Source organism: Cryptomeria japonica, chromosome 8 (assembly GCF_030272615.1).
Source record: "Cryptomeria japonica chromosome 8, Sugi_1.0, whole genome shotgun sequence".
Classification (NCBI taxonomy): domain Eukaryota; kingdom Viridiplantae; phylum Streptophyta; class Pinopsida; order Cupressales; family Cupressaceae; genus Cryptomeria; species Cryptomeria japonica.
Window position 1 is genome coordinate 493,314,356 of NC_081412.1, and position 23,200 is coordinate 493,337,555.

At 37.0% G+C, this 23,200-nt stretch overlaps 1 protein-coding gene across 1 annotated transcript in view; it reads right to left on the bottom strand.

Annotated features, from left to right (window-relative positions):
* LOC131060044 (ABC transporter F family member 3) overlaps positions 1 to 23,200 on the bottom strand; it is a 188,684-nt gene that overhangs the window by 37,906 nt on the left and 127,578 nt on the right. The window contains exons 13-16 of the mRNA XM_057993131.2: positions 20,024 to 20,118; positions 19,233 to 19,319; positions 3,832 to 3,919; positions 3,639 to 3,724 (exon numbers count right to left, since the gene is read on the bottom strand). Of these exons, the coding sequence (XP_057849114.1) occupies positions 3,639 to 3,724; positions 3,832 to 3,919; positions 19,233 to 19,319; positions 20,024 to 20,118 (356 nt within the window). The remainder of the gene's footprint in view (positions 1 to 3,638; positions 3,725 to 3,831; positions 3,920 to 19,232; positions 19,320 to 20,023; positions 20,119 to 23,200) is intronic.

Consider the following 23,200-nt stretch of genomic DNA (forward strand, 5'->3'; position numbering starts at 1 on the left):
AAAATTACATTACTGACTTCAAAAAATTTGAAACATAGCTTCAAGCCAAGACTATCTCCTCATTATTTTTATGACTTAACAACATTTTCAGAACCTTTCCGCTATGCTGCCACAACCACAATACGCATCATCATACAACATCATTGCTCCCAACATATATGTTCAGAACACTACAAAAAGATTATCCAAAAAGACACTACTAAAGTTTTGGATTCATTAACAACACGATAAAGATTCTTCACCCAAAACTCTCAGGCCAACATACCATCAAACCGATACAAACCATTCATCTCACTTTCACTAGAGAGAATCTGTGACTACATAAAGGCTCCACAAAACTTACTGTTTTTCTTCCTGACTGGAAACACGACCCACACACAGAAAAACAATATCGCACTCCACCAAAAAAAAATTACACACAACTTCAACCTACACGTGCTTAGAACCATAACGACTTCCACAAAACTGCAGCCTACGTAGCACAGAATCAGTCATTGACTCCGTCCCAACACCACGTTTCAGAAACATGCATGATAAATATTCAGAGTTGTGCTTTTTTTTTAAGTATCTCATTGAAAGAGCACCCAAAAAGGTAAATTCCCCAGTCAAAACATCAGTCTTCATAAAATCGATACCACCAAAATGGCACAACATGCACTTAGCTTAAACGCATAGGAATATTTTTTAAAAAAACTGAACACCACGACTTTTTTAAAAAACAGCTCAGCAACAGCCAGCACACAATACATGCCCTTGTATAGTTTTCTTTTTTTGATCCTGAAATACACGCACCCGCAAAAACAACTTGAGAAATTATTGAAGAAGAAATTGCTGCCAATAAAAATTTATCATTTGATTAAAGAGCACGTCTCCACTTTTTCATAGCAAGCATACCACCTGAATATGTAACAGCAGCCTTAATTATATTTTCCTCGTATGCATTGCCCACGATATGCCAAGGAAATAAAAATAACACAATGCCTGAAGCCATCGGTCCTTAGAATAATGAGGTTCCAAAGCCATCATTATTACAATTCCAAACCACTAGAAAACGATGCATAATATAAGCAAGGCCACAAAGTTAAGAAAATATAAAAAATTGTTTCTTTTGAAAATTCAAAGCTGACATGGCATGAAGCAACTGACAAAGGTAGTAGGCACTCACACAGCCTACTCAACCAACACCCAAGCATACAAACACCTCAAGCGGGTGACCAAGAAGCTCAAGCTGCTCAACCAGGCACACAGACTACTCAACCAACTAGGCACACAGGCAGCTCAACCAGAATTCATAATCAAACACAACTAAGCCTTTGACATCAATGACAAATAATCCAACAATTGTAGTGTCCCCTAAAGGGGTAATGTTAATGAGAGCGGTAGATTGTGAATGAGGTGCAGAATGGTGCATTTATTGCTAACATTCTTTGTCAAGCCATTGAGGAAGTGGGCCCTCGAAATCTTGCGCAAGTTATAACAGACAAGGATAAAAATTATAAGGTTGTTGGATTATTGGTTGAGTATTATTCACACATTTTTTAGACACCTTGTTCTGTCCACTCCCTCACCCTAATGCTACAAAAAATTGGTACCAAAATTGATTGGATCAAATAGGTGTATGTTGAGGCTGAAGAGATCCAAATGTTCATCACCAACCACCACGTCACAAGGCATATTTAGAACATTCTCGAAATTGCAGCTGCCAAAGATAAGTTAAAAATAAACATGTTTCATTTTAGTGAACTTTTAAATTTTTATTTTAGTTTTATTTTTGTAAATTTAATTATTTTGATTTTGATTTTCAAACAAGTCATTGAGACTTGTTTTGACTGCAACACAATCATGTTGAGACGACTTGTGAAGGTCTATGAAGAACTTTCTAGCACGGTCATCAGCCCAAATTGGTCCAACTGAAAGAAATCTAGCACAAGGGTGGCTTAAGCAAATGATCCTAGATGACATTCGGTGAGACCGTGTTGAGTATCTCCTCAGTTTCACTAAGCCCAAACTGAGCATGACCCATTATACCAACATGGTTAGGCCTTGTTTGGGTGAGGTATATGAAGGCATCGACTCAATGATTGAGAAGATGAAAGTCATCACAAATGCAAAAGAGAAAAATTCTTCAAACAACTAAACAAACTCAGTGAAAAGAGATGGATCAAAATGACCACTCTTTTGCATCTTCTTGCCTTTGCATTGAGTCCCAAATATTATAGTGCTCAGCTCCTTTCTATAGCAACAGAGTTGCACCATATAGAGATGTTGAAGTCACTCAAGCATAAAAGGTAGCACTTCACAAACTCTTCACTAATTGCGACATGCAAGATCCAATGAGGGTTGAGTTCGTGGGTTTTGCATCCTCCAATGACTGTGGTCTTGAATCTTGATGCTCTTCTAGACAAGCATATGATCGATGCTCATAGCTGGTGGTACTTCCATGTCCAATCATACACACAACTACGATATTTTGTGATCAAAGTTTAATCGCAAGTTATATTAAAAAATATTTTATTCTTTTAAGTTTTATTTATATTTTAATTTTATAATTTAAATTCTTAAAATTTGTAACTCTCAACTCTCTAATTTTGTCTCAATAGATTGCTAATTCATCTGCAACTAAAAGGAATTGGCGCACATACTCCATCCACTCAATAAAGGCGCAATAGACTACACTCAAAAAAGGCAAAGGACTTGATGTTTGTGCACTCAAACTTGTGTCTCCTTATGCACAAACAAAGTGGCTACAAAGAAGGGGACACAAGGATTTGGGGTATCAAGCCAAAGCTTATTGACTCAGATGCTTCCACTTCCCACTTTTTTGTACTTGATGTTGACGATGACTACAAACCAACTAATGAGCGTGAGAGTGCCAATGCTAGTACTTGTGGTTCTTCTAATTTACAACTACGTGCATCTCTAATAATATGATGATGATGATATTTTTGGTGACAGATTATGGCTGATTGTTGACTCTTGACATTATTATTTTTTAACTTTAATATATATCATCACATTCAAGTTTAACTAATATTTGACTATTAATATGGTAGTGTATTTTGCTATGTTATTTGGCTATTAATATGGTGCTATATTTTGAAATCAATGTATATTTTTTCTGATTTTTATATGTTTTTGTATGGATGAACCCAACCTCAAAAAAAAAATTGAACGAACCGATGAATTGAACCATCGAATGTGAACACAAACCAGTACCAAGACTGGTAACTTAGCTATAAATATGTATATATTAATGATTTTTTAAATATGTTTCCACATTGACAAACCCAACCTCCAAAATTTTTTTGGTCGAATCCACAAGCCAAACCGGTGAACCCAAAGCTGAACCAATACCAGGACCGGTAACTTAGCAGTTCAACATTATTACTTTTGGTGTGATCGTAAATTTCTCAACAGAATCAAAAAATACAAAAGAAGATGCTAATAATATAAGTATAACAGTTATCTTCTACAGAAATTTAAATTTAACAGACAAGCATACCAAGAATTATAAATTAGATACGACAGCTATACACATAAAATAAACAGAGGGATAAAGTACAAATTGGAATAAAGAAGTTCTTGGTAGTTGACAAAAGAAATTGAAATAGAAAAGGATGAAAAAAGTTTAAACTCACAAGATGATTTGAAGGCTCATCAAGCAAAAGAATATGAGGTTTATTGAAGGTAATTTTTGCAAATGCAACCCGACTTTTCTGACCACCTGAATAGAATTACTAATTGTGTTAGTTTCTTAATCCCTAACTGCAACCCAATTCTAATAGAGTTAAATATTTTTAAATGCTAGATAGGAATCACTGTGTTGTGTACCTGATAATGTATACATTGGTTGAAGTGCAAGGTTCCCTGTGATGCCAAAAGACCCCAGATGTGCCCGTAGCTTTTGTTCCACAACTCCCTGCATTCGCCCATTGAAAGCTAAAACATTTAGCACAGCTGTACAACCAAATCACAACAGATTGTAATCTTAAATGTAAATGATTAGCAAAAAAGTAAACCTAATAAAAATGAAGGTAAATCTTCTAGGAATTCATACAACTAGTAGAAGTACCAGTATCACGGTTATTGCATAAAATGTGTGCATAAATACAATGAGATTTCTGAAATCATGGTCAGGTACCTGGTATTTTTAATCTTCTATTGTAATTATGGCACACATATATATTTTTTGAGATGTCAAGTGTTTGAATACTAAAATAGTAAAAACAATGGTTTTTTTTCATTTTCAAAGATCTTTGGTTTCCCACTCAGAGCTCTTGCTACTTTCACTGTCTATATAGTTACATATGCATTCAATCCCTATCTGCGCATAATTATATTAACAATGACAAAGAATAGAAAAGGTAACCTTTATCTCATTCCATTTCCTCAGCAAATAATGAGTTTTAATTTTTGCATCCATTAAAATTTAAAACTTGACCTAAAAATTTGCATGTAGAATAAGTGAATAACAGAGTGAATTTTTACATAGCTTATTTGCATGTAAAATAAGCTATGTTGTAGGCTTATTGAATTCACTTCTGGTATCAGCCAGGTCTTTTATACATTTCCATGGTGTCAGCAATCTTGTCAGGTTTATTTACATTTTGGTGAACCCTCTTCTGTTGCATTCACATATGGGATACGCTTCAGTCACTCCTTGTAATGCTTCTATTCTTGGTTGTACTTTGGGTTTCAATTAATCTATTCTGGTCATTTGTAGACGTCAAACTAGAAAACGTGAGAAATACCACATCTAGTGTGGCTTAATGGGACTGAAACTTTGACAATATGGGTAAAGATTTGCATTTGCAAATTACGTGTTCAGGTGCCAGATCAATGTCTGAAGTTATTCCCAAGAAATCTTTGAATTCAACAACTTGGCAATCCGTTTAGCTAAATCCATCCAGGTACAGAAAACTGGTTCTGTAACACTTGAGATTGACTATCATTTTTCAATTGAACATGAGATATAAGTGAACAGATAACTAAAGAGCATCCTTGGCCTTTTCCATTGGTTTTCAATTTTACAGAAGTTGTGGATCACAATATATATAACCATGATATTTGTTTGAGCCATTATTTGTTTTCCCTTGAAACTCCTACTTGGTTTCATTCCTGATGATAATCAGTTAGTTTTGTTCCTCAATGTTTATTGCCAGCGTATTATTATTCATGTCCATTTGGGTTCTATAAATAGAGTTGATGGAAGCATTTAATATGTTTGGTGTCGGTAATCTAACGAGCTGTGTGAAATTTGTGAACAAATCAAGCAAACAAAGAAGCTAGTTTTCTGTGGTTAAGATTCTGGAAGAAAAGGACAATGGCTTCTTTTATCTATTCCAACAGACATTAAAAGGATCATTTTGCTTTATCCATGAAGACTTTCTTCTGGGCTTTACATTCTACTATACAGGTCTATAAAGGTTGTAATGTCCCCTATTGGGGTATACCTGATTTTTGCCCAAAATTATTAATTCCAACAATATAATTTGTTTACAAATAATATTCCATAACTAATTCATATAATAGCTATTGAAACTTTTAAAGTAAATAAACAATTAACATTATCAATATGGATCCATTCTATAGTTTACTTTCCAACCATAGCAGGGATTGGAGGGAAAAACACGATAGGGTGCTTGGAAACTGTTCGCCACAACTAAGCCCAAGGCCACAGTACACCCAACCAAGACAATTCCACCCCTTGGTCCACAAGTGGCAAGTACTCCCGTCCATCCAACTTGGGCTGGTTTACTTACATTGTGAAAACCGGTCTACTGCCTCTCCCTAATATGTTTCTTTGCTAATCCATATATGATTGCTTGTAGAGAAATATATAGATTACTTTGCTAATTATAAGAATCTAAATAGATTGGCAATTCCAATTAATAACTAGATCAAAGATACATTTAAACAATATACTCAATCATATTGCATACCAATTACTTGCTAGATCAAATGGCTGCTGTTTTCTGAATGCAGTTTATACATATAAAATCCGATCTGATTCGATCTGGATATGCTCTTATTTTCAGATCAGATCTCAGATTCTTCTTGCTATTCCATCCTTTCTTCCAAGAAGAGGTTTCTCTTATATAGTCTTCAAGAGCGGGCAAAAGGTCACACCCTTTGCCATGGATACCCATCTTCTCCACATAACCGCTGCCCCTTCAACCGCTGCAGTTAATTACAAGATAATTATATTTAAGTCCAAATAGAGTGCCGACCAGATTGGGACGGCCTTAGCATATTTTATTATTCTTTCTTGTACAATGGTCGGCCTCCTGTTAATTCCCCAACACCTTAGCCTTCTTTGGCTATTATTACTTAATCTAATCCTGGTCGGTCTCTTTATTAATTACACGGCCTGGACTTGCGGTTTGTATTTTTAAAGGCTGCGATCTATTTCAATGGGCTGTGCTTTGGTGGGATGTCATATCCCCTTTTCAAAAATAAAACTTACTATTTATAGTAGGCCAATTTGTCCAGAATTAGTAAGTCAAGTCCAGCAAACAATTTGGGAAATAATGTTCTAAATGGAGAATCTCAAATTAGTAGTTATTAGCCTTCTTGAGTTCAAATGAAGAAGTTGGATAAAATGGCAACTTCTATTCAAGTGGTGGAAGTGGAGACACATTTTTGGAAAGGCGGTTACAACTTTTGAAATGCAAGATTCCCTACTCTTTGGCATGAGGATTTCGGTGCCCAAAAGTGCTTTTTGAATATTGTGCCTTTTATAGTGATTTTGAATTGTTTTGGATTCATTCTATCTTATGATTTTAACAGAGTTTTGTGGTTCTTCTTCAGAGGCTGAGAAACCATCGAAGGAGTGATCTTCCAGGCTGATAACCCAAGGGCACAGAGGCTTGCAGGCAGTGTGTTTACAAGTCTCCAGTGGCAATCACATCCAGGGGTTGTAGTTGTGCTTCAAAGAGACTTTATGTGTGTTGTTTTGACAGGGGTTGTTATAAATAGTGTGTTGCTTTGGCAGGGGTTGTTATAAATAGTGTGTTGTAGTTTCTTAATTCAGTTTCAGATTTGTATTGCTGGTAATAACAGCATATACTGCTGTTCTTGGTTGTGTTAGACATTTCTTTCATGCATCTTTCTATTGTGGGAAGTGTGAGGAGTTTGGAGAGTATTTTGGATTTTGTAGTGGATTTGTGAAGCTTTGAGCTCCATTTCAGGAGTCTATTTTGTAATGCTTCATGGCAGATTTGTAGACTGTCAAAAACATATATTTGCATCATGTTCTAATGCCAAAATTTATGTAGAATCTTTTTCTTATGTTTTATAAGGGTTTTAAGTGTTTATAGTTCATTGGTAATTTTCGGCATACCCAATTTCACCGTTTGGTTGCAAATCGTAAATCTGAGTTGGGTTATTAGAATTTTGCAAATCTGATATAAAATTGCAGCAAGGGTTATTAAAGTGGTATAAGAACCATGATCTTGCCTAACTGAGGGTTTAACAATATTTATGTGGTTGAGTGAAAAGGAAAAGAGATATTTACAAAGGAAGAAAATTAATAGGCTAACTAAAAACCCTCTCTCGGGAGAAAGTGAAGGGTATAACCAACAGAAGGAGATGGCTGATGTTGAGGAGATGCACAAAAAATTCCTTGAAGAGTTACAAAAGAGCCAAAAGCAAACCGGTGATAGTCTTGCTGAAACAAGAGAAGTGATGAGATTATTGGCAGAAAAACTTCAAAATCCAGTATCTACTAAGGAAAGAGGGAGCTCTTCAGAAGTTCAGCAAAGTACCTCTCCTCTTAAAAATGCAAAACCAATATTCATAATTGAAGGTAACTCAGCTGCAACCAACCCACCACCCAATCCAATGGAAGAGTTAGCAAGAGAGTTGGCTGCAATCAGAGTATCTTATGACAATCAAGATGAAGGATTTAAGAATGCAATGCCCTGCAATGACTATGTCACTCAAATGCAAGGAATGATGAATCTGAATGGATATCAACTTCAACAGGATCAGCATGGAGAAGAACTTAAGAGCAAAATAAATAAACTTTCAGCTCCAACTTTTGAAGGTTCAGATAAGATTTCAGCCAGGGCTTGGTTACAAAAGTTGCAGACTTATTTCACACTTTGTCCCATGAAGGAGCTGGATGCTATACAATATGTAACCTTACACTTGGAAGGAATTGCTTATGATTGGTGGTACCATGGTATGTCTACTCAAGGGCACAATTAGGTAAATACTTTTAATGATTTTAGTCAAAGATTGTTGGATAGGTTTGAGATTAAGGATGAAGAGAGTATTTCGAAGAATTGGCTGGGTTGAAACAAACAGGTTCCATTAATGAGTATGTACAAAATTTCTAGAAGATTGCAATGATGGTACCGGATATGTCAGAAAAGAGGATTGTGTACCTCTTCCTAGAAGGTCTTGAAGAGCCTATTAAAGGTTTGGTTAAGGCTTTTTCACCGTCTACTCTCCAGGAAGCAATAAAAAGAAGCTTGCAACTTGAGGTATCCATGCCCAAGAAAACAATGGTGCAGCAATCTAAACCATCCAATACTTGGCAACAAAGGGGAGTCTTACAAAAGAAGGTTCCTTCTTTTCCTCCACCAAAGAGTACTCTAAAGGCAAATATCCTACACACAGTCCCTAAGAAGATGGATGAGGTAACAAAAACTGAGCTTCATCGGAAGGACCTTTGCTTCACTTGCAAAGAGCTGTGGGTTCGAGGCCATAGATGTTTGGGCAAGGGACATGTGCATTATATTGAAATTGTTCCAAAATCAAATTCAGATGAGAATGAGGACTTTCAGGATACCTGTGAGGAAGTAGGAGAAGAGGAAGACAAAGAAATCAGCAAAGGAGTCACTATAGCAGCCTTATCTGGAGCCCCCAGATACCATCCATTCAGAGTTAGAGGAGTTATAGCAGGCCAAAAGGCAACTATTCTTACTGATAGTGGTGCAACCCATAACTTTATAGATGAGGGTTATGTGCTTACAAGAGGGTTGAAGACAAAAGAGTTCCTAGATTTCAATGTCACTGTTGCAAATGGTTTCACTATGCCATGCACCTAAATTGTCCGGCAACTCAAAATAACATTAGGTGACTATGAGCTATGTGATGATTTTTATGTTGTAGACATTGGAAACATTTACATTGTATTAGGTGTGCAATGGCTACATTCTATTGGAAGTTATTACACCAAACATCAAACCATGGAGTTTAAGTTTCAGCCCTATGGCAAAGAGATTTTGCTTAAGGGTCTACCGAATGGGGCACCAAGAGAGGTTTCAGCAAAAAGGATGGAGAGGATTTTTCAAAGGGGACAAGTAGCATGTGCAGCAGCAATTTTAGTTCACACCTCGAGCTCTTCAAGAAAGGAAGGTAAACACCATTTTGAGATTCAATCCATTCTTGATAAGCATAGTGTTGTTCTCAATGATTTACCTCCACTTTTACCTCCCAATAGGGGATTCGAGCATTTAATTGAATTAGAACAGGGTGCCAAACCCATTATCACAACACCATACCGTCACCCTAAGAGTTACAAGGAGGAGATAGAGAAGGCTATCAAAGAACTTCTTGACATGGGTATCATAAGACCAAGTTCTAGCCCATTTGCTTCATCTATAGTGTTGGTAAAAAAGAAGGATGGTACAATGAGGATGTGCATAGATTACAGGGCACTCAAGACAATAGAAAATAGATACCCCATTTCGAGGATAGATGAACTCATTGATGAATTGCATGGGGCAGCATATTTTTCAAAGATTGATCTAAGGTTAGGCTACCACCAGGTCCACATGAGGAAAGAGGATGTGGAGAAGACAGCTTTCCACTGCCACTATGGGCATTTTGAATTCCTTGTTATGCCATTTGATCTCAAAAATGCACCAGCGACCTTCTAGTTATGCATGAATAAGGTATTCAGTAGACAGCTCGGGAAATTTGTTTTAGTGTTTTTTGATGATATCTTGATTTATAGTAAAACTCGGAAAGAACACCTTGAGCACCTAGATACAATTTTGGGCATTTTAGAGAAACAATCCTTCTATGCTAAGCTATCAAAATGTGAGTTTGGGATGACTGAAATTTTATATTTGGGACATGTCATAAGTTCACAAGGAGTGCAGGTTGACCAAGAAAAGATTCAAGCAATACTAGATTGGCCACCCCCAACCAATCTTACTCGGTTAAGAGGATTCTTCGGTTTGTGTAGCTATTACAAGAGGTTTGTTAAGGGTTTCTCTCAACTTGCTGGCCCCTTGACTGATTTGACTAAGAAAGGAGCCTTTGCATGGACAAAAGAAGCCCAAAAGACATTTGAAAAACTTAAGGAGGTAATGTGCTCCTGTTTGGTGCTTGCAATTCCCAAATTCTCCCTTCCGTTTGTTGTGGAATGTGATGCTTTTGGAGAAGGGATTGGGGTTGTTCTATCCCAAAAGGGACACCTAATAGCTTTTGAAAGTAGAAAGCTAAACAGATTGGAGAAGGGATACTCTATCTATGACAAAGAGATGCTGGTCATAATGCATGCACTTGATAAATTCAGCCAATATTTGGTATGTGGTAAGTTTATGGTTAAGATTGATCATAATAGTTTAAAATTCTTTTTGAGCCAAAGGGATTTGAATAATCATCAACAAAAGCGGGTAAGTAAGCTGCAAGCATATGATTTTGAAATTGAGTACGTTAAAGGGATAAACAACATATTTGTTGATGCACTTTCCAGGAAACCCACATTATGCACACTTTCCATTATCGCTACTAAATGGAAAATTTCAATAATTTCAGAATATGTCAAAGATTCCTTTATTTCTGAAATTTTGGACGGGAAGGTGGATGACGACAGATACACTATTAATGATGGGTTGATTTATTACAAAGGAAGGATGCTCTTGGTTCAAGGATCGAAAGTTAAAGAAAGGATATTGAGGGCTTTTCATGATACACCCTTGGCTGGTCATCAGGGGTATTACAAAACATACAAGCAGGTCCGAGAGAGATTCTCTTGGAAGGGGATGAAAAATGATGTACTCCAGCACATTAGGGAATGTATGGTTTGCTAGCAGAATAAGAGTGAGCAGATTTTTCCAGCACGACTGCTACAACCACTTCCCATTCCCGAGCATAAGTGGGAGAGCATCTCGATGGACTTCATTACAGGTTTACCCAAAGCTCAAGGTAAAGATTGCTTGTTTGTGGTGGTTGACAGATTAACAAAATATGCCCATTTCATTCCTATCACATCTAAATTTAAGGCATCCCAAGTAGCAGAATTATTTATCAAGGAGATCTTTAGATTGCATGGTTTGCCACGGACCATTGTTAGTGATAGAGATAGCAAGTTTCTTAGCTCTTTTTGGAAGGAGCTTTTCCACTTGACAGGTACAGAACTCACTCCTACACTAGTTACCATCCCCAAACAGAAGGGCAAAAAGAGATAGTCAACAAGTGGATAGAGGGATACCTGAGGAACTATGTTTCAAATCAGCAAGGTGCTTGGGTTAAATGGTTGCACCTAGGGAGTATTGCTACAATACTTCGCATCATGTATCTATCAGTATGTCTCCATTTCAAGCTCTCTATGGCTATGATGCAATCTCTTTTGTTGAATTGTTGTTTCCAAATGGTATAGTTCCTACAGCCAGTGATTTTGTCCAGCAAAGTCCAGATATCTTTGAGTGCCCTTAAGGATAACTTACACCATGCTCAAAATTAGCATAAACTGTATGCAGATAGGAAGAGGACAGAAAAGGTTTTTGAAGTGGGAGACTTGGTATTTGTGAGGTTGCAGCCATATAAGAAAAGTACATTGAAGAAGAGTGGGGCAGAAAAGTTGAAGCCCAAATTTTATGGAACGTATAAGATCATCAGGAGGATAGGTGAGGTAGCTTATGAATTGGAGCTTCCACCAAACAGAAAAATACATAATGTTTTCCATGTTTCTTATCTTAAGAATGTTGTGGGACAACAAGTAGTAGTTTCATCAGATCTACCACCTTTAGATGACAAAGGGAAATTGATTTTGGTTCCGGAAGAGGTGCTAGAGATAAGGGAAAAGAAGCTAAGAAACAAAGCCATAATAGAGCTTTTGGTCAAATGGAAAGGTTTGCCCATTGAAGATGCAACTTGGGAAGGGCCAAAGATTCTTGACCATCCAAATCTCTATTGCTTGAGGACAAGCAATCTTTGGGAGGGAGGACTTGTCATGTCCCCTTTTCAAAAATAAAACTTACTATTTATAGTAGGCCAGTTTGTCTAGAATTAGTAAGTCAAATCCTACAAACAATTTGGGAAATAATGTTCTAACTGGAGAATCTCAAATTAGTAGTTATTAGTCTTCTTGAGTTTTGTTGGTGTACGTTTTATCATGTTCTAAATTGGTAGTGTATGCTGAAAATCTCAAGGGGGACTTACGTTTATGAATGTCTTTTAAGCTTCTGGACTTAGATGGATTTATCAATTTTAGGTTCTTTCTCTTTTTTTTTCTTTTTTTTTCTTTTTTTGGATTTTCCGGGATTTAGACTTTCAAAAAAGGGGAAAAGGAGACAGGGTTTAAGAAAGTTGATCTAAACCTACGAATCTTGGAAACGGTATTAACTCGGTGTTCTCGGGAAACCACACTCTGCTTCGCCACACTGAGGACAACTACACAAAGCAGGTGCAATCTTCAACAAGTTGTGCTTATGATCGAAATGTTGGCATATACAGGGGATAGGCTCAGACTTACTTTACACAGTGAAATGGAAATCATCCATTCACCAAAGGTATGAGCAGAGATACACCGTTAATTAATACTTATCAAATCCTTCATTCAATTCTAGCAACATGAAAGCAAATCTAAATTAACTTTTATCTAATGTGTTGAGAAAATTGAAACCATGTTAATCACTCAAATAACAGAGATTACAAAGCCTTAAGAGAAAGTGCACATGCAATGTATTATTTGAAAAAATGACCTTCACGCAACAATATATCAAAAACCTCACACCCTCCAAATGAGAGGAGGTAGCCTTATATAGTTTCTCAGAAAATAATGAACGGCTGGGATCAAACAATGATCAAGGGCCCAAATTGAAAGATAAAACCCTAATTAGGGTTTCCCAAAACTAACTACCCCTCAACCAATAAGAAAATTACACTTGGGGACACTTGTCCTTCTTGCTAAATATGAACCAATAATGAAAATAGAAAGTTGTTGCATTGTGAAGTGTGCCCTTCTAGAAGCTTCTGGATAAGTCAGATTCATTGAACTTGGACATGCTGACTCGGAACAATCTGATTGGTTGGGAGATGACAAGGCACCACCTCAACATGTTGGATGTCTTCTTTGAATTCCCCAATTTGTGTCAAGAAAATGTCCAAGTATGGAAATGTGTTCCCTCTTGTCACCATCTGATTCTGATTGGGAGTTTGTTTCTTTAATTTCTTCAGGAGATGAAATCCTTCAAGAAGTTGGAAATTTATTTAACTTTTCCATATCCTCACCAAGTCTGAGAACTCTTCTTTCTTGATGCCTTGAGATTCTTTCAAGTGTCTTGAATTCGGAGAAGAATTCCTCTAGGCCTTTGTCATAATAGCTCTTCTCATACTTAGCCAAATTTTGGCCATCTTTATGCTTAGACGAACCTTGCTCGTGGTCCTGTCTCCAACTCTGAATTTGGCCTGAAACTCCATTTGTGTTTTTTGTGACGATCCCGCCTTCAGTTGCCAATTTATGTTGTGCGGGAGGAGGGTAAAAAGCTCTTGACAACTCCTCACAAATATGAATTGATGTGATCGCATTCAGCCATCATCCAAAACTTGCAAAACCCAAAAAAATTAAATTAGAATCCTCATTTTGAGCGTAAACTTTGAAGGTTTGATGGCAAAGTGTGCTCTGATTCTCCACTTCTTCAACACTTTTATCTTTCAACAAGTTGCAAACACTCCGATTTGAAGGTTCAGGAGTGAAATTTGACTTTGATTACTCCTATCACCTTCAAATTTTCAGAAAATATGTGGATTTTCTCTTCAAAACAGTCAAGAATCCCCTTCAATCTGCATGTGAACTTGTTGAAAATGGTTGAAAATCTCAAACTTATACTTGGAATCACCCTTAAAATCTTCTTTCAACTTGCAAAACTCTTAAAACTTCTCTCAAAATGCTCATCTGTAAAAATGAGAGAGTGAATGAAATATTTGTATGAGGGTTCAATTTTATAATTAGAAACTCAGAAAAGCTCTTCAAAACTTGTTTCTAATCCTTCCCTAGTCTTTTGAATCTGCAGAGAATGTTTCCAATTTGGTCTTTAGTTTGCAAATCGAACTCAATCTTCTATATTCTTCTTTCAAAACTTTCCAAATCTGCACTTAGTTCAAACTTGGATGATAGATTCTGTTGTCATCATCTTCTTGTCTTCCATTTTTGCAAGTATCTTACTTGGGTGGACTTATTTCAAGTTGGGGAACTAAACAAGGCACCACACTCCAGCATGGGGAGGACTTTGGAAGATTGGTGGAACAAGACAAGGTACCATACTTCATATTCATTCATACTTCACCAAAATCTGATCATTTCATCTTAAACTTGAACTCCTCTTCAGCTTAACACCTCATCTTACCATGATCTGATCATTTTCAAGGCATACTTTGGAGTTTGTTTGATCTTTTATCAGTGGGGCGGACTTCAACCAACTCATGACACCACACTTGTTCATCTTTTGGGGCAAAGTTTAGAGAGTTTGTAGCACCACACAATCATCTTCATTAATACTTCCAAGTGCGGACTTTATGAAGTTCATGGAACAGCTCTTTCAAACATAGGGCGGAGTTTTTGAAACTCGTGGAACAGCACTTGGAACCAAACTATTCACCTTGGGCGGAGTTTCTTGAGCACATGGAATAAGTCTTCGCAATACATCAAGTAGGGCGGAGATTTTCAAACCTTTGTAACCTTTCATCTGCAGCAGGGCGGACTTTGCTGAAGTTAAGCACTATAGACCTGCAGGTTAGGCAGAGTTTCTTGATGTCATGCACCATATGTTTTACTTCTTGAGCAAACTTGATCTGATTCTTGGCACCACTTCATACACTTAGCCATATCTCCTCATCCTCAAGGTAAACTTCTCAATACCTCCAAGGTTGACTTTACTAACTGCATGTACCTTACTCATGGCTGACTTTACTGATCTTGAGCTCTATGAAGGCAGACTTTATGATGTTTAGGAACTTTATGCAGGTTAGGTGGACTTTCTCAACTCCAAGAACCAAGGAGGGCGGACTTTGTAATGTTTCAAGAACCAAGGTGAGATCGGACTTTACTGATCTTATGCACCTTACATTCAACCAAGGGCGGACTTTGTCCATCTTAGGCACCAAGGAGGGCAGACTATTTTGATGTTGTTTACCATCATATGCTGATGTAGGGCAGAGTTTTTGAGAGTTGGAAACCATCACATGCTTGAGGCCTCTCATCACCTTGGGCGGACTTTGCTTCATCTTAAGCTCCAAGGAGGGCGGACTTTCTTGATCTTGAGCGCCTTTCACTTGCAACCTAGGTGGACTTTCTCACTTCTTCACACCTTAACTCTCCATTCACGGCAGACTTTGAATGACTTGTGCACCTTGAGAGCAGACTTTGAATGACTTGTTCTCTTCTCAAGTGGGAGGGAAGACTTTCTTATGACCACTTACTACTCACCATCTCCTTAGGCAGACTTTTTCAGACTCATGCACTTTTCACTTGCTTCCTACCTTAGGGCGGACTTTTTGGAGTTCATAACACTTGCTTGGGCGGACTTTTGGAGTTCATGGCCTTCTCCATCATCCATAGGGCGGAGTTTGTAGCTGAACTTAGGCGGACTTTTTGAGACTTAGACATCAAGAAGGGCGAAGTTTGTTAACCCTTTTGCACCATTTACGCCTTACCTTAGGCGGTCTTTGAATTACTTGAACCTTGGCTATCAAGAGTAGGGCGGAGTTTTGTGCACCTTCACTTTGGGGTGGAGTTTTGGAGTTCTCAACTTAGGCGGACTTTTTGAAGTTCATGACCTTGCTTGGGCGGACTTTGAGCTGGCCATGATGTTAGGAGGGCAGACTTTTGAGTTCACCTTTAGCGGACTTCTTCCATCCCAGGCACCACATCTCAAGGCGGACTTTGAGAGACTTAAGCACCTTTTTCATCATGGGCAGACTTTTTGGACTTCTTGTCATTACATTCACCATCAAACATTGATTAACCAGACTTAGAGATTTTTGAAAAGAAACTTCAAAATTTGATAACTTCATCAATTTTAACCAGATTAACATGATATTTGAAATCCATACTCAAGTAACTTATCTGAAGCATCATGACCCCTAAAATGTAGGAACTTAGCTTTTTGGGTCAAAACTCAAATATTTTCGATTGCGATCGATGCAGGTCGATGGTACCAGTGCAAACCCTAGGTCCCCACTCTGAAAAAGCAAAAAGTAGACATCCCTAAAAAATAGGGAAAACTTTCTAAAAATAGCCATACCAGGGATCAGGCTAAAAATGCCAAAAACGAAACTTCCTAAAAATAGGAAAAAGCAAAAAAGCAAACTTTCTATTGTCCAAATTCATTCAAGTCAATTGCGTTCTTCGTCCTTTGGCCTTTCTAGGCACTTTGACAGTGTCTAGACTCTGTTATCACTTGGCTTGCACAAACTGACTTTCAATCTTTAGGACTCAAACCGTTCAAAACTTGATAGAACTGAGCAGAACTGAAGCGGAAGACCACAGGGCACTAACAAAAACCCTAGAAAGCAGGAAAAAAGGGATGGTCCCCATTTGCAATGAGGCGATGTGCGGAAAAGGTCACAACAAGTTCACATGAAGAAGTTGGACAAAATGGCAATTTCTATTCAAGTGATGGAAGGGGAGACGCATTTTTGGAAAGGCAGTTACAACTTTTGAAATGCAAGATTCCTTCCTCTTCAGCATGGGGATTTTTGAAAAATTATTGCTCAAATAATTCGATGATCTATTCAACGATATACAACCGTATATAGAGAGATTACAAGATGACGTTCTAAATTAAGAATTATTCATTTTAAGTGAAAACTAAAAAGCTTAAAGTATTAAATAAAGCTTAAAAAGCTAAATAATATAAAGCTAACTATGCGTCTTTAATAAAGAAGCAATAATTTCACTTAATGCACCAAAAAAACTAAATAAGTCGCCTAAAAAGCTAAATAGCTAGATAAGTCGACAACTAAGATGACCACTAAGAATAGAAGATGACCTTTATAGAATAGATATTAATATTATTTTAACACCTTCCCTAATGGTCATCATACTCAATACCCTACAGAAGACACTGTAGGTGTTATGATCACAAATGCAAAAGAACACTCTTCTGCCACGGAGACCCTCCCAGGATATGCAGAATGTAAATGACCAAGAGTACCAAAAGCCATCCAAGCTAATGTTATCCTCACACGTGAATTAGAGAGCTGGCACACGCGAATTACTGAAGCCTCAAACCATGATTTTGAGGAAAAATCAGCAAACCCTTTTGCAAAAGAGTACTGAACACTATTTGCTCCAGCAACTCCAAAATAGACTGCACGATACCACGGTTGCAGATGTTCGCCCTAGCAATGCGACCCAAAACTGACTACAACAAAGCACGATTTTTGAGGAAAAAAATTGATCAAAACCAAAGAACTTCGCGAATCACAAAATCCCACACGAACTCGGATATTACAGATGATTTTTGAGGAAAAAATCGAAAAAACCAGCATACAATTTTTGAAGAAAAAATCATGAAAACCTAGAAATCCCACACAAACTTTGCAGATTACAGATGATAATTTTTAAGGAAAAAATTCTAAACCCTGCGAACAATTTTTGAGTCAAAAATCGTAAAAACCCTGCGAACAATTTTTGAGGCAAAAATCGTAAAAACCCTACGAACAATTTTTGAGGAAAAAAAGGGGAAAACCAACAAACAATTTTTCAAGTTAAAAATCATGAAAACCTACCAAACAGGAAATTTTCTTATAACAAAGCATAGAAGGCTGACTCCTCTTCACAATGCTCTGCAACATGAGCTTGCTCGTGTTCTTGAGACCCTCCCAGCCTAGATTGCACAAATGCCAACAATTTCCTGCAATCTTTCTTCATATGGCCAAACTAGTGACAATAGTTACACTGTACACTTTTCTTCTTCGAAGACTATTGATATTGAGCGTGCCCCTTCTGTTGGAAGGACTGACCTTTACCCTTGTTCTTATCCAAAACTTCAGATGTGAAGGCCTATTCAGTGGACAAACTAATGTTGCTTCCAAAATACTGCTTCCATCAATCCTGCTGCAGAAGCTTGTTGCAAAGATTAGGAAACTTCAGATCAACACTAGTAGATGAGATATCGAGCGTATCAATGAAATGCTCGTAGGATCTAGGAAGGCTTTTCAGCGTGATCACTATCATATCCTCTTCCACCATGGTACAACCTATAGCTTCCAACTGGTCACGGATGTCCTTGATCTTTGTAAGATGTGCCTAGATAGATGACTTCTCATCCATCATGATACAAAACAGCATATTCTTCAGAAAGAATGCTTGGCTCTTGTCGAATGTTTCGTTAAGATCCTTCAAGAGATCCCAAATCTCTTTTAGTTGTTTTACCTTAAGGCACCTAAGGGAGTTGATCATGTGTGACTGAGAGTTTGATAAGCATGACAGCCTCTCGATTTTTCATATCGTGTTTGTCTTGATCTTCACCTGCTGCTTTAGGACGAGATTCCTTACCCAAAACAATCTGATCAAGGCAACAATATTCAAATATCGATAACATGCGTTGTTTCTAGGTGTTGTAGTTGAGGCCATTGAACTTCTAACTGTGTTCCAACATGATGTTGGTCAAAGATGCCATCATAGAAACCGAGGTCGAACGTGGTCAACCGAGTGAAAGCAAAAGACAGAAGAATCTGATTAAAAATCAGAATAGATGCAACTGAACAAAGAATTTGAAAACCCTGGAGTGGAATTCGAGGCACGAATCCCAATGCACGAATTTCAAGGGTTGCTGAAAAACCAAGAAATTTAGAAACTTCCTACAAATTTGAACCTTGAAAATTTTCTGAATAAAATCAGAAAATAATAATCTGCAAAAAAATATTGATTTTTCTTTTTTTTTAATTAAAAAATTAGTAAAAAAAACCAAACTGGTGCAAATCTATATTCAAAGAGCATATCTACATAATTAGATAATATTATTCGGTGATGTCACAGAACTTACAGGGAAGCATCGCATCATGTATAGGAGAGGAGTATTAGACAAATCTAGCCCATCAACATGGTGCTGACTGAAAACAGCCATGCGAACCTGCCCACAAAGAATTCCAATGCTCAATCAAAATATATTCTAATATTTATACCAGGAAACAAATTGGGACAAAGCAATGCTTAACAAAAGAGCATGTAGTAGAAGACAAAAGAGGAAAGCCCCTTATCATAGAGTTACTTTTTGTAGCTTAGTTAATTTCTCCACATCCAGAACCTATACTGCTACATCATTAAATATTAAATAATAGTAACTGCCAACTTATACATAATTATTTTGACATATTTATTTTGTACCATTATCATCACACAATATGTTGGCATGAAAGCAGTTATTATTAAACATATAAATTCAAGCACTTTTCCTCCAGCCATTATTGAGGTGCAACATCACTTCTGATATGTGGAAAACTCGATAACAAGACAATCAGCATGTATGCTAGCAGACAATCTCAACCGGAGAGCATAATTGAACCTTCCACAGCCTTTTGCATCATTCCATTTAAAATTATAAATAAAGTCCAACAAGCTTTTAGATCTAGAAATTTGAGCATTGAATACCATCCTCAGACTGAATATCATCTGTGAATCTTTTAAAAAGTGGTTTGGTAAAACAACAGAGCAGTGCCAGATTAGTCCACCTAGAAGAATGTGACTGGTTTTGAACAAACTATGCAAATGGCAACTGAAGCAGTAAACCACAGATATCTTGCATATCAAATTGTAGAAACAAGCATGTAAACATACCTTGGCTGAACGGAATACTGTACCCGAGCTTGGCTGCAGATCCCCTGAAATTAGTTTTAGCAAGGTTGACTTCCCGATACCATTGGGACCAACCACTGTTAACATCATCCACACGATGCAGAATTTAAGAATATTAATTTACATGAAAAATGCTCAAAACAAATTAAGCCCTCTTATCTGAAATATGAAATTTTTTTAAATAAGAAAAATCTGCACAATATTTTCAAGAAGACAATATTAATGGCAAAAACAAAACTGCATAAAACATATGGCATAATGAAGCTATATTCACCATTCGTCTTCATTTCCAGAATGTCAAAAAAAAATCTAATGTTAGATTTTAATATATAGAAAAAAGCAATATAAACTGAAAAATCAAAGCAATATCCAGCACAAGATTTCCCACCAATCCATTAAATATCCCAGGAATATATCAAGCTAAAAGATCACTAAGATACATATGTATCAAAGCATTTGGTTATGTGAAGCTGCAAGTTTAAAATGTTAACCTTATGAGAGATTTAGTAATAAATCTTGGGCCATCAAAGGGCTAATGGCACTCAGTAGAGCACTCTGACTGGTATTTAGGTCCCAGGTTCATGTCCTAGTGGCTCCATTTTGGCTTGGCACTAAACACCACTACCAAGATGCATATATAGAGATGAATGCAGTTTTGTGAAGCTTCTGCATTTGTAAGCTATAATTGCCTAAGGATTGTGAGCCCAAAACATCTAAAATTCATAGGCGTTGCAGATTCCATGAATGTAGAATACCATAAAGTGTGAATGCTCCTACATATTAATTGAATAAGGATCCAAAGACATGAAAATAGAAAGATTTAAAAACATTCCATTAAAAGATATTTTAAAAGCTACATGATGTTGGTTTGGTGCCCAAAGCACTGAGTAGAGGGCACTAATTCAAGAACCATTGTAACAACCAAATAAGCCCCCACCCCATGAATTATCAAGGAAAAGATTGAATCCATACCATTGGAACGAGAGCATTGATCTGATTGGAGAGTGTTGGTGACAGAAAATTGAAGACGGAACCTAAGATTTATCATGCCAAGACCAAAACTTGAAGAGGAAAGGAGATAAATGAACGTTATTTTGAAATCACTGTGTTATATCTCATGCCTCAAGTTGCTTTTGTTTGGCTGGAAGCAAATTTCAAAGCACCAAATTATTCCAACAGAAATATGCAATCCTGCAATAAATCTTGAGGTCCTACATCTGGAAACTGTCACATCAAGTAATTGGTTTACCCAACCAAACTCAAGCTTCTTCCCCACACATTTAGCTCTCTCTCTCTCTCTCTCTCTCTCTCTCTCTCTCTCTCTCTCTCTCTATATATATATATATATATATATAATTATAATTTGCTACTCCTGATACAGATTCAGGATTCACATAGCAGCAAAAATCTTTTGGGGACAAAATTGGCAAACTAAATGTATAAGATTTTTTGAAAACATCAGGATTTAAATGACAAAAAAATAGGGCAAAAATCGGATTTGAGAAAAACATTAAAAAATGTTGAAAAAGAGACAAAAACTACTTGTTTTTTAAATTTAAAGGCATTTTTATAGCATTGAGATATAGAAAGATAATAAAATAAAGAATTTAGCTCATGAATTGTCCAAATAAAAAGTTTTTTTAAAATAGCTGAATGCAGTGTAGCATGTAAGATTTGCTACTAAATGATTCTTTGTTGAGTTTTGTACGAAGTTGATAAAGCTATTGCTAAGTTAACAATGAAACAGTTCACTGAAAAATATGCAAGTAAAACTCTAGTCTTCTTGTATGGTGTGAGTGGATGGTGAAATGTTACGAACAACATTGCATTCTAAATTATTATTAATATCCTACGTTACTGGGTCCTGTTCTGCAACCCCTCGGGTCCTAGTCCGGTTTGAACCGCATCCAGGTAGGTCCGGCCCACAGCCTGTCCATTCGGTCCAGCCGAATCTAGGAAGACCCAAACAATATTTGCGCCTGAAAATTCATTTCCAAACGAACCTAGGCCAAATTTGGTCATTTTTATTTTTATATGTTTTCTTTTTTGCATAAAAAGGTCAATTCAACACCCCCAACCCTAATTTGACCACTAAAACATCAAAAAGGTAAAACCTATTTCATTTATGCACAATAGAATGAAAAACAAAATCATTTTGCTCCATTGCTAAACTTTCTTTTTTGCTTGCAATTGCTCAAAGAGAGTTGAAGATTGATCGTTGCATGCTTGAAGCTGGTTCTTGTGCTCTTCCTACGCAGTTGCAAGTGTTGATTTGTTCTCAAACACATTGAAGAGGACGATTTCAACAAAAGACGTAGGATTTTGTTGTTTTTTGTTTTTTTATATTTTTCCTTGAATTTTTTTAAAAATTGAAAAGAACTCTCTAGTTTTGTTTTATTTTTTTCATTTTGGTTCGTGGCTTTGTGCCTATCCATGTTGTTTATAGAATGGCAAGTGCTTCTAGTGCTGGGAACCAATCCCGCTTTAATACAAACCCACACTCTCCCCTTTGGAAATATGTAGAAATGGTACAACAACTTCCAAGTGGGGGAGGCTTCACTTGGATTTGTTCTCATTGTAAAGCACAATATAACAGTTCATACAAATTGAGTGAAAACACATTTGTGATTTATCCCTCATTAATGTATCGAATTGTCCAGGCAAACCAAATAATAAAGGCCTTCTTACGGAGGCACAAGTATTTGCATATATTGAAGAGCAAGCGAAAGCAAACAAAGCAACAAGAAAACAATCTGCGGTTGTTCATTGTTTGGCAAAGAATAAGAAAGGATCGACGACCTCTCCATCACCTTCAAATCTTGAACCTATAGAGGGCCATCTATTCTTGTTTGTACTTTAAGAACAACTTGTGACACATAAGAGAGCAAAAGGACCATTGGAAACGACATTTTATCTATGCTAATGGATTGGCATTTAATATTTGTTTACTCACCTTATTGGCAAAATGGTGAGATCAATTAATGAGGCTCCAAAGGGGTTCAAGGGCCTGAGTTATGAGAAGTTGGGTACTTCCTTATTGGACAAAGAGGTGAAACATGTAGAGAACTCCTTGAAGCCCATCAAGGATTCATGGGTCGAAATAGGGATGTCATATTTGACGGATGGAAAGATGCAAGAAATCATCCATTGATCAGTGTT